Source organism: Liolophura sinensis, chromosome 1, assembly GCF_032854445.1.
Source record: "Liolophura sinensis isolate JHLJ2023 chromosome 1, CUHK_Ljap_v2, whole genome shotgun sequence".
Taxonomy (NCBI): domain Eukaryota; kingdom Metazoa; phylum Mollusca; class Polyplacophora; order Chitonida; family Chitonidae; genus Liolophura; species Liolophura sinensis.
This window is the reverse complement of record NC_088295.1, coordinates 40,456,947-40,469,550: the sequence shown is the minus strand read 5'-3', so window position 1 is coordinate 40,469,550 and position 12,604 is coordinate 40,456,947. Positions and strand designations below refer to the sequence as shown.

The 12,604-nt window shown below is 39.0% G+C and overlaps 1 protein-coding gene across 2 annotated transcripts in view; it reads left to right on the top strand.

Moving 5' to 3' along the window:
• Positions 1-300: 300 nt before the first annotated feature.
• LOC135472438 (ras-related protein Rab-37-like) overlaps positions 301-12,604 on the top strand; it is a 53,024-nt gene continuing 40,720 nt past the window's right edge. For both annotated transcript variants that reach the window (XM_064751946.1, XM_064751954.1), the window contains exon 1: positions 301-718. In XM_064751946.1, coding sequence (XP_064608016.1) covers positions 602-718 — 117 coding nt within the window. In that variant the 5' untranslated portion in view covers positions 301-601. The remainder of the gene's footprint in view (positions 719-12,604) is intronic.

Below are 12,604 nucleotides of genomic sequence, written 5' to 3'. Positions count from 1 at the left end.
AGAATTTGTCCTAAGAATGTTTGTGCTGATGTTCAGTGACCTGTACAAAGGGATTTGAGAAACGGCTATACCGATGTCCTTCTGACAAAACATGTTCAGGTTCTAGGTGCTTGCTTCGGAGATACATGGCTTCACAAATACGTTTTGGAGGTCACTCTTATTTTGCTGTGCACATATATACTCATCGTCTCGGATGTACCCAGTCTTGAATCAGCTCGTCCTTTGGTGGGATTTGGTGAAGTTTATAGAATTACCATTTGCTCGGTACATCGCTGTTGTCGGGGGTATTAAATTGGAGAGAACAGCCTGAGCTATCCTCGTACATTGCCCTCTCTGTGACTCCGTATCCAATTTCTCGTCCTCAACTGCGGTGCTTTCTATGTGTAGGACCGTTCATGCCCAAGGCATATCGAAGCGAGTTTGTATTCTGCTGGAGAGGTTCGTATCGATTCATGGGCACCTGTTTTGTAGTCGAATCTACACAGTGGAGCCAGTGCTTATGTGTTTCCTCAGATAGTCCCTGTGCCTGCTCCGAGAGCTCGTTTTAGCGGAACTCTTGTGCATAATTCCCAGCTGGAAGGGAGTCAAGTTTTTGGTCATCATGGGAGACGCGGATTGCGGGCTCCGCCTTGTGCAAAATGGTCAACCTGCGGGCTTCATGGATCGGAGTACTCTGGGGAATGCCGATTTAACGTACGACGAAACCCTCACACATAAGGTAAGGTTTGAGGAGCTAGTGAGCCCAAATAGACATTCCCGTTCACAACTGAGAACCCATTTATTTGTAGAATGCTCCATGATTGCCATATGCGCTGGTTATTTATTTTCGAACAAGGCACAGGGGTTCTTGGATATATCATCATTTGCTTATATCGTCTGATTGTCTGATTGAGTAAACCCCTGTCTTGTTTTCCTTGAGCAAAGAAAATGTTTCATCTAGAATGGTTGCATGTTTTTAATCGTAGACATAACATTCCCTCCCTGACTCATTGCGACAATTAACGTATCCAACTGCCTGTTTGTTTTGTAGTTTAGAACTATTTGAGTTTAGAATGCTCGTAATATTGTGTGCATAGAATGAAGAAATAGGTTTTAATCGCAATCGTTTGAGCACATTGCCTAAAATGGTTTTCATGTCTTATGGCTTCAAGAGGGCTATTAATTATGTACATGTTCTATGCTTCTGTCTGAATCAGATTGCCGTACGAATGATGATAGACAATCATGCTGAAGTTTATCTGTGACCTGAGGAGAGAAACCTACGCTCGCTCGTTACGAGTTTACCGTCCCTTAATTATATTTATTATGGCCGTTCTTGTAATTTTGGGCATTGATTTGTTTACAATGACCATCCACCACTATAAATTAAATAACGTGCATGTCATGCATACATTATAACAAAACTGTTCCTTGACCGAAACACTTTAATTGTGAAACTGTTTTCATTCTGGCAGCAATGGAATTCAGTCTTATAATATAGCCCGTGTGTCCGGTTTTGTCCTTCCCTCGCGGAATGGATGATTATGTCTTGACGCCACTTCGGCAGTACTGCAGCCATACCGTCGCAACCACCAAAAGGAATACTCCTATAATATATGAGAGTTTGGCCCTAAAACAATGTATTTTGATCACTTACATTGGCAATATTTAAATGCAAGTTTTTGCCAAAATTTCCCAGCAGATCGATTTCGTCATGCAGGCTTTTTACTTACCGACTTTGGTAGATGCTCGAACGAATATATCATTGATTGGCTCTACTAAAATATTTATGTGACCGCTCACTAAAATGACTTTTTAGCTCCGGGGGATGTCTATAGTGGAACACTATATACGTCACTGTATTTTAGGATGGGACACAGACTCTATTGCTTCCAAAGACTCGCGGCTTTCGCGAGACATAGCCTCTTAATACCGGAGTCCTCACGAGATGTCAGTTCATTTATGGGTTCGTGCATATTGTAAGAATACCGAAGTGTGTTTTTTATTTGACACGACACAAACTCCTTAAAGTCAAATGTCCACAGGAATTAGTCGTCTGATTTTGCTCCTCACCTACTTATCGGCATGCAGGTGTCGGCAGGTGTCGATTTTTTTACACACAGAAATAGAAAATATCGGCCATAAGAGGCATAAATAGGTGGATAATATACCAACAATACCAAAAAATACATTGATGTATGGTCATCTTATTACCAATACTCCACATATAATTATACAGGAGAAATTTTACAGTTATATTTGTGAGCCTTATATAGGCTTATACATGTTCGAGTCTCCCAACCTAACATTCACGGTTGTCTTCTTATCTCTCCTAGTTAACAATGCCGTTTGGTGATAAATCACTTGTGCTTGTGGGCTTTTCCAGAGTATTATAATAAATAATTCCTCCTCGTGGCCCTTTGTGGCACATTTTCAAACATATTTTCATATATGAAAACGTATCTGTCATATCAGATCAGTTCACTTCTAGATTTACTGTCTCTCGTCAAATATTACTTACTTAAACTGATTATTCATGGTACTTTTACATTCTGTATGAAAAACATATTTATAAAATCCCATAATATGGCATAGAATAAGATACTTGTTGTCTTCTATGTCTAAATGAGTTCTTTACATAGACTGAAGTTCACGTGTAAAACAAGAGGTATCTGTACACAATACCTTGGCCTCATATTTTAGGCCAGTCGTGATTCTATATGACGTATCGATTCACACTGCCTGTGTTCTAATAATGTTATCGACTCAGCCTGAGCTCGTTATATCAACCTTATGAATTATAAATAGTGTTCTTCTGGAGTTCAAGTGGAATGTCAGAATAACGCAAACATCTGGTGATGATGGGACTTACATTACAAGAGTTATATAACGCTCGTGTGGTTGGCAGTGCAAGGCGGCCAAAGACAGATCCTTACTGTACACTATAGTCATGTATACAGTCACTCGTGAGTCTCAAAACCAAATAAAGTGTACGATCATTTCTACAAGCATGCAGTTTCCTGAACGGATAGTTTCGTATTATTTTAATTTTTGACAGTAATTTGTACCTACCATTCGTGTCATTGGTTCGTGATATATACACGAAGGATATGTTTCTTGTGTGTTACTAAACAACATTTTAACATTTTGGGAATGTCTGACCAAGTAGAACTCGGTGCGAAGTGAAAAAATTTTTTACCTTCGCATTTATAAACTCACACACACTAAAGAAAGTGTCGGTTGTTGTAAACCTATAGGGGACAGCCATCTTGACCACGCCTATCCAGACTTCTGACGTATATAGTGGGACTGCAGGAACGACAGAGTATTTGGATTATTCTGATTGGACAAAATGCTGTGTAAGGCCACATGACAAGTCAAAACTGAAGTCAACAAGCTAGAGTTTCCAGCTGGTGGGGTTTGAGGTGACTACAACAGAAATAACTTACTGGTTATTTTGTATCTTCGAAATCTTGGTTCCCCCTTGAGGCCAATGTATCACCTTTAACGCCCTTTTTCTTTAAGGGTGCCATTGACAAATATCGGTACATGGCCAATTAATTCAGCCCATATCATGTAATGCATACCAGTGTGAAGTTATATTCATGAATGGCCAAGAGTTCGTGATATATTTGAATAAAGAAGTCTCTTTGAAATATAAGTGGTCACACAGTTTTATCGTTTAGTTCATTTCATGCCAATTTGTGTTTTTTCTTTGATGTAAACCAGTGCAAAAACATTGGAAATGCATTTATCCATTATTCATTCTTGATGTTAACAATCTTTCGTGCACTTTTTGATTACAAATCCTATGATTTCTTTACATATGTGTTAGCATTATTATGTCTTAAGGCGGCAATTCATTTTCCATTTACTGACGTGTTCATCTTCAGTCAAGGCTAAGCGCCCCATAGGCTAAATCTAAAGCTCCATATCCTCTTAGTTAGTTGTGGACCGATTTTTGAGACAATACCGATACAAATTTTGAGAAGTTTAAATTTTAGCTACAACTTCTGCATCAGCTGATGGTTTGGAGGTGTCAACTTGACAAAAGTAACGCGGGCATCTTACCACGTTTCCAAATATATATATGTACCATATATAGTATGATGATATACAAATAATACCCACCATATACACACCTGGCAGTAAACTTAATGTTCAGTGAGGCATGTGGGGAACACCTTAATAATTTTGTTATGAATATTGGTAATTGCGTGAACAAAGAACGCTGACTGCTATCAGAGTGTTATCGAAGTGTTGTTGCGTGCAGCAGTTTTGTGTGAAGATTATTGAACTCCAGTGTATAAAACAAACGAAGAAAAGTTATTATTCCGAGAACAAAACCATCGTTTTATTACCCTCTATGTCTTTCTTAACGGCTGGCATTGCCAGTGCGGTGCGTTGTTGTAAACTTAGTTCAGAACGCATGCAGTCAAAAAAAATCAATAGAAAGCCTTACTAGCGGCATTCGAGATGGTATATAGCAGTACGACTGCCGGTGCTAATTCGCCGCTAAAAAGGTAGTAATGTTTAATTAACAGAGTGATATCGACCCAGCGTGCCATTTACGACAAACATGAAACTAACTGAGTCTCTGAGTCTATTTAGCAAAAAGAAAAAAAAAACAAAAGAAAAAAAAAACAAAAAGAAAAGAAAAAAAAACGAAACAAGTTATTGGCTAAGTCATTTATGACGAATATGAAGATTACCAAGTCTCAGTGTCTATCGGTGCTATTTTTAGGACAAACCTGAAGCTGACTAACTCTCTATTTATACCAGTGTCATTTAGGACAAACTTGAAGCTAAGTCTCTGCGTTTACCAGTGCCATTTACGACAGACATGAAGCTGACCACCCTACTTCTTCTAAAAATTGGGACACCTCGTCTGGACATTTTAGCCAGTATTTATATAATTCTACCAGGAATATTGAGTTTCTTTTTTCTCACATGGTTAGACTATCTAATGAACAGCATACTCATATCTTTAGTTTTCCAAACGGCAGGCTAAGAAATGTAATATTCTACTTTCAACACTACTAATATATGTCCCAAATTTGAGAAGAATTAGGGTAAGTTTGTGCGTTTACTAGTACCATTCATGACAAACATGAAGCTGACTGCCTCTGTGTCCACCAGTGGTATAACAAACAAGAAGCTAACTAAGATTCTGTTTACCAGTGCCACTGAGGACAAACAAACAGCTGGCTAAGTCCCTGCGTTTACTTGTGACATTGAGCACAAACAAGAAGTTGACCAAGTCTCTGTATCCAACAGTGCCATTTAGGACAATCACGTAATAGACTAAGTCCCACGTCTACATGTGCCATTTAGAAACTAAGACCCAGTGTCTACCCTGTGTCATCGACGATACACATGAACCTGGTTAAATTTTTTATGTCTATCAGATCTATTTAGGACAATCGTGAATCTTGACAACATTCTTGATTCTCAAACGCGTACAACACAATCGACCTGTGGGAGAAGCCGTTACTAATACAGTTCTCTGCTGTATTCTATATATTTCGTGTGAAAGTTATTCAAAAGAAAGTGCTGTATCTAAGCAGCCTGTAATGTATCTAAACCATGTTTGTTTTTATTCCTGTTAAATCTTTCGTGATGGGAAATGCATGGGAAAGCAAAGGCTAGAATAGTCAAAATAATTCATTTAATGAGGTAAAAACTTTTAAGTCAACTTTTACCGCCATTAACTTGATTATTAACGCTTTCCAAAGCAGAAGATAACTCCCGAGATATATAACCAGATAAAAACCTAAGTCAATAGGAGAAAAAATACAGCAGCGTTTATTCCACCTCAGAATCAGCCATTTCCTTCAAGTCACTTATAACACTATGCCTGATACATCCCCTCCACATCGACAACCTTGGCTTTTAAGAAGAAGTGGCTGCTGTAGGGTTTCCTTCACCTATCAGATAACCGGCCTCGTTTAAGCAGTGGTAAAAGCTTGAGAGCGCCATTAAACCCAAATAAGTGAATAAATAAACCGGTAAACCAGTCCCTTAAACCACATCTTTTGAACGTCAACGCCCTACCAAAACCTTGATATGGTTATAGCCTAAAGTCTGTTCAATTCCTTTGTCAGTCGTTCATTCAGTGAAAATTGAGTGAATCGCCTGTTTCATAGTAGTGATGATGGGCGATGATGACGAGGATGATGCCTTTTATTTTACTGGCGACTCCATTCTGCTGATTGGTGTGTGCCAAGTCTTCTCGTCTATTTGACCATCTTAAATCTCATTTCGTGGGGTGGCGACATTGCGTCTGTAGTCGGTGTTGTGCCCGACGGACTCGGGCACACACCTGTAAATTATTCTATCTATCCGAGTACTTCGGCTTTCCTCTCTACAGACCTCCAGCTCGTTATCCAAAACGAATGTGTCATACTATTGGACTATTGCAAACATCGGGTTTTATGGAGAACCCCCGATGCGTTCATTATTAGCGCTGTTATGTAGGCGTCACAGCGCTTTAACAATCCTTCTTTATTTTTTTTATTATTTTTTTTTTGAATTCTTACCACGTCTACCTGCTGAACCACATAGATGAAGAGCATCACACAAAAATACTTAGTTGACCTATTTTGTAAAATTCTATACGTCAACTATGTACGTCCGACTTCCCGTATCTTTGGTGCTCAGGGTGGCTGTTTATCTAGGTTTCGTTATTGACGGAACCGTGTATTTTGTAGCACTAAGCCAGTAACCATAACAGCAATAAAATGAGACTGGTCCTGTTAGAAAAAGGAATTTTATATTATTTCCTTATCGAGTGGTTTTCCTTAAGACTAATCGTCAGTGTGCAGTAGTGCGGACATCCCTATAGACATCACCAGACAAGCCGTCATCATGTGAAAGGTCCGACATCACCGGACAAATCGTCATCACGCGTCAGGTTCAACATCCCTCGGTCCATACACTCAGTGAAAGATTTTTGGCTTCGGCTTCAAAAGACCTCCGAATCAAGTAAATAAATGAATCAGTCAATTTCCCAACCATACACCAGTGACAATACACAACAACAATTAACAATGTAATTTTTGTAAACTTATCTCAATCTGTTTTTAGCTTTTGTGATGATCTCATATAGAGTTAATATGCAATACTGAGATAATCAAAGATTCAAGATTTCCTTGTTATGTCACAAATTTTAGCAGAATAAAAACATAATTTCGAAGGTCTGCCAGCAACTTTATTTTTTACAACAGCCCACAGAGATGACTGCAATTTCTCACACTCACGAAGTTATTTAAACTAAGGAATGGTGAACGGCTTTGTTTACCTCTAGGACCTCTTTCAACGCATTGCTCAAATCGACTAATCAATCAATCAATATGGTAACGTCATATGGCGTTGGTTATAACGCTGCAGCTGTGGGTATTCCCCCACCTGCAATCTGGCGAGTTGCCCGGGGCCCGGGGGCTGATTTAGAGCGGATATTACTTGTCATTCCCGCCGTAGTACAGTATACGAAGTGACGTGTGTGAGTCCCGGGGTGTGATCAAGCGTTGAGTGGCTAAAGAAATGAGGAATCTGTCGGTAATACGTGTGGGATCGAGACGCAAATAAATTGGATATTCCTCCTTCCATGGTGCATAAATTTTGAATAGGCTTTCTTGGCACATATACAACACCATGAAAATGCATAACAACTATATGACAAAATATGAGAAGCTGCAATAAATATGTATCTGAGATGGTCCAGTATATGTCATTCTGTGTTCCTCCTGGGAATAAGATGGGATCCTTAAGTTTAAAGTTTAATGTGGACTCTCATGTCTGGTACTCTAAGACGTGGACAGCTTTTCCAAGCATTTCAAGTGCATCATGATAGTCATCAAATCATCCTTATTCCTTGGTTTTTATTTGGTGTTATACGAGCTAACACAGCGCGGGCCAGGACACTTGAGGTTTTTTCCGATGTTATAGTCTAACTTCATGATGATTTTTAAAGTAAAGATTTTATAGTGCCCCTTCGGCACCACAGTTTGAACAGAATAGGCGAAAAAGAAAGATTCGATAGAATTTATTCTGTCTTGTGGGATATGAGTTTAGTGCTTGGCTAGAATAAAAACAAGACTATATGATGAGTTGTTTGTCCACTGATTTATGGGTATTTGTGTTTGAAAATATTATTATCAACGTGAAGCATCGTTTACGTGTCTGGTTAACCATGTTTGGGCTAACGACCTAGTCAAACTACACTGGTTGGATGAACTGCAACCCTGTAGCAAACTGTAACCGTAGATTTAATTATTACACCACCCTCTAATCACAGCAAATTTTAGCGATTAATCAAATTTTATCATTCCAACTTTTTGACAAACTGTAGCATTAGGTCAATTTTTTGATCGGTATCTGAGAAACTCTAGCCATGATCATATATTACATCAGTATCTGACAAAATGCAGTATTTAATCAAATTTTATGACACTGGCTTTTGGCAAACTGCACTATTTAGTCTTACTGAAAGTTTACATCACTACATCTGAAAAAAGAAAAGCTGTGAAAAAACAAACAAAAGGAACATACATATTGTAGAAACCAACTTCATGTTTTATTCCCTGCACGCGCCACCTCTACTGATATGTGCTATGGCGTTGAGCCATAATCATTCATTCATAACCGAGGTAAAATGGGCCGTATTCTACCGTTACGTGTGACCACTTACAAAGAATCACACTGCCGTCGCTGATCTGACTTTATCCTCTGTGCTGTAGTCTTTAATTTCATTGTGCTCATTGCTTCGCCATTGTTCGACGAACGTTTTTTTTTTGTTTGTTTTTTTTTTATCACTAAGGTGAAACATCAGAGCAGTTTGCATTCAATTTTGTGCGTTTTCATTCGCAAAATATTACATACTATAAACTCTAATTTGGCTTAAGATAGTAACACCAGCCTTTTGTAAAGTTTTACACAATCGTGAAGTCTTTGTCGATATGATCTCTAAATCCTTCAAGGCAAGACCACGTGTATGTACCCACACGATCGCGGGCAAGAGAGCTGATTCCCACGATCATCAAGCAAGCATTCGTCTAACAAAATAAAGTTCTACACAAAATTTAGCAAATTCAGTCAAGTCACGAATCGGTACTACCAAACAGAATCAGTCTTAAAGTAATGTTCAAGGTGTATGCCATTTTGTGATTTGTAAGATTAAAACGGCTAATCCACTGTCGACTTTTTATCGTATTTATGAAATGCCATCAGTTCTTGTTGAAATTACTTATGCCTTCGATATCATAGTGATCAGTTTATAGATACTAAATGCGAGGAACTATTTTCGAAAGATGCGCGTTATATTAATGTCTAAGTATTATATCATAAACTGGAAATTTAATAAAACACCGAACAAAAAGGTAAACAAACAAGCGTCAGGTATTCATTGTTACTCTGTAGACGATCGCTGAACTTTGACCTAGATTGTCAGCACCTACAGCTATTTAGGCCAATTTACGACAGTGCTGCGAACTGCATGGATATGCTGTTTATATCAATTTTCATTTAATTTCTAAGAGAAGCAATTTTCGTTCCCCACAGAAGGCAAGAATGCATTAACATTAAACAGTCTAAGTCAATCGGAATCCCACTAAATCTTGCAGCTTATTTCAGCTTGGCATTTTTTAAAGGAGTTGAGAAAAGAAAGACTTTCAAAGAAGAAATAAACAATGGCGTGGACTATTTATGTAAACAGCTCAACTGAGACAGATGCGTGTTGCTTTCCTTAAGCTTCTTTATACTTTAAAACGGAGTGGATTTTATTCTCAGCGTGAAAGATAATATTCATTTGCGTTAACTAATGTGTGGTGAAACTGTGTGCTTCATGTATAGCGCCTCCTTTAATTTTGTGTCATGTATAGAAATACCCGTCGAGTAAAGTATTTATCGACTTGGGGGCCGTGGGGCTGGAGTTGAATTCCTTGCTACTACTCAGGCATTTTCACGGACAGCTGGTATTGTTTCTTTTCCGTTGTACTTAGATATTTCAATGACTTTGCTTGTGTACACCTCTGCCGTTATGTCATCAGGCAGAGAGTCATCCTGTCAGAGAATGAATCAGGTGATCGGTGGTAGAAGGTATAAATCAAACAAGAATAACGCGGCTGTAGTTCGCAAAACACTTCATCAAACGTCAACCAATTTAAGGAGTCCATAAATTCGCCATAGAAGGGGCGTTTGACTGAGGAGTAACTGTTTGCATTGTCCAGTTAACGGCTGTGGGTTGAATACGCAGTGGTAAGTGACAAATAAAGACATTTTTACGAGAATCCACGTGAGACTGGAAAAAAGAGGACGCAAAAAATGACATTCTTACTGCATGGTAAATATCGATCTGCCATTATATGAGACAGACTTCCTCTGAAACAGGCGCCAGGAATCGAGTGGGAAGGAAATACCAGTACGGCGTCGGAAACACCTTGTTTATGGTGTGTACGTCGGATGGAGTTAGAGACACAAATATCACGTGAATTCTCTCGACATTGCAAAGTAACAAAAACGCAGGAAAAAGAAGTGTGTGAAATATTCATTTCCTGCAGGCACCTGAAGTTTTTTGCTTAGGAGCGACATAGAAAGGTGAAGAGTTATATTTATCATTTTTGCATTCATATTAAATCTGACCATCAAAACTCGGTTACCCAATTTGTGGAAAAAATGAAATGAAAATGTATTCGTAGCGAGAAATATATGAAGGCATTTGTATTCTTAGATTGTATTTATTTATTTGATTGGTGCTTTTTACGGCGTGCCCAAGAATATTTCGCTGACGTCGGCTAGCATTATGGTAAGAGAGAAATCATGCAGACCCCCGAGGAAACCATCCGCAGATTGCTGCCATGCAGACCTACCCACGTTCGGCAGGAGAGGAAGCCAGCATGCATGAGCTGGACTTGATTTGAGAGGGATTACATTGGTTAGAGGCTTCTGTGCCATTGTGCTGTGCTAGCATGCTAACCACGGAGGTTGCCTATAAGATTGTAATATATCCTTTTGTTATTTTATTTTCCAATCAAAAACCCTCTGCGGGCTCCTTAAACACCTGATGTTAAAGTCACAAATGCTCATGGAATATTTCGCTTGTACCATGAGGGTCATGTAGGTTTATGGGTTAAGGAAGCCGTGAAGAACCCGACGGGTACCACAGTCCTCCCCTATGTGTATACTAGCCAAACCAACTCTCGCTAAATTCGCGCACCTCATGGGTCAAGACAAAACGAAAAAAAAAGTATGCATTTGTACCCACTGCAAGTGAAAGCTTTTTGTGACTCTTGAGTGCATATGGTGAAGAGGAGTTTCTTCGCTTACCAGATCACATCTGACTTCATTTATTTTGTCTGGTTTCCGACTGGATATAAAGCTGAAGACCTGAAATCCCACTCTCGAGGTTGGCGTGTTTTCTGTGTTGCAAACAGCCCACAGCATAATGAACAATTACAACCGCGTCAAAATGTGTTAGCCGATAATTATTCATTTCCTAAGATTATCAGTCGGGTAAAGCTTTTGTCATTTTGTTTTGGCACGATGTAGGTTGTCTATTGTTTCTCTGCACATACATGTATGTTCCACTGTATAACTATTACACTGACCTCAGAATTACATTTAGACTTCTTGATTTAACACATATATAATACTGCAACATTTCACATTTGGTGAGTTATTCCTACGAAACATTTGAAAAAGTCTCAAAGATGCCGTTCTCTAGGTTTTTCAAGAAATTTTCAGTCAATAAACTGAGGTATAGGTTTGACATAACCTATATCTCATATCTTCCAGTGGACTGAGCACATTTTGATATGTCTAAGATAGGTTAATCTACATAAATCCGCGAAACCAGACAAGAAGAAACCTAAGGAACAAATCAGTCAGCTTTACATGGCACAAAGACACAATCAAAAGGGCTTTTAGTCAGTTATCGGCTGATCGTTTTGTCTGGGTGATAATGCGAGAGTTCACGAGACGTCTGGGCTGTGAACGACGTCTGATAAAACAGCCACTGGTCAGTCTCTTTTGGGGATAACTGCACACGGCTTGAAACTGTTATAAACAATCTCAGCTTTATTCCCATCCTCAGCTGTAGAATGGGCTTTGGAGTTGATGGCTTCGGGCGATCATGCCTTTTCTATAAAACATTTCTTTTCTCCTTTTATTCCATGCTCTGGAGCATTTTGATAATCCAGCCGTTCTTGACAGCTCCGAATTCACTGACCTCACTTTCTTTCTTTGCCATTTCCTCTGAAATGTGTTCTCAGAAAACCAATTCGAAAGGACGGGTGTTGCTTTTTAAGGGGTAAGCCATACATGGTGTAAAGGGTGAGTTTTGTGGTGTATTTTGAGAATTTCACAGAATGAACCCAATCCAAGTGACTTTATGTTGTCAGCTGTACGTACGTTTCAGTTAATCTGACCACTTGTTGCACTGAGTTTGCTATATATACTATACACTATAGAACAAAACATCGAGGACCATTATAGATATTGCTATTTATTTATCGCTGAGTATTTCTTTTCTTAGAAAAAAACATCCTTAAGCGGTGGGAGCGGCGTTAATTTATGACAACCCAATGACGGTACCTCTACGTCGTACACTAAGGTCCGAAGTTGGTCAAAA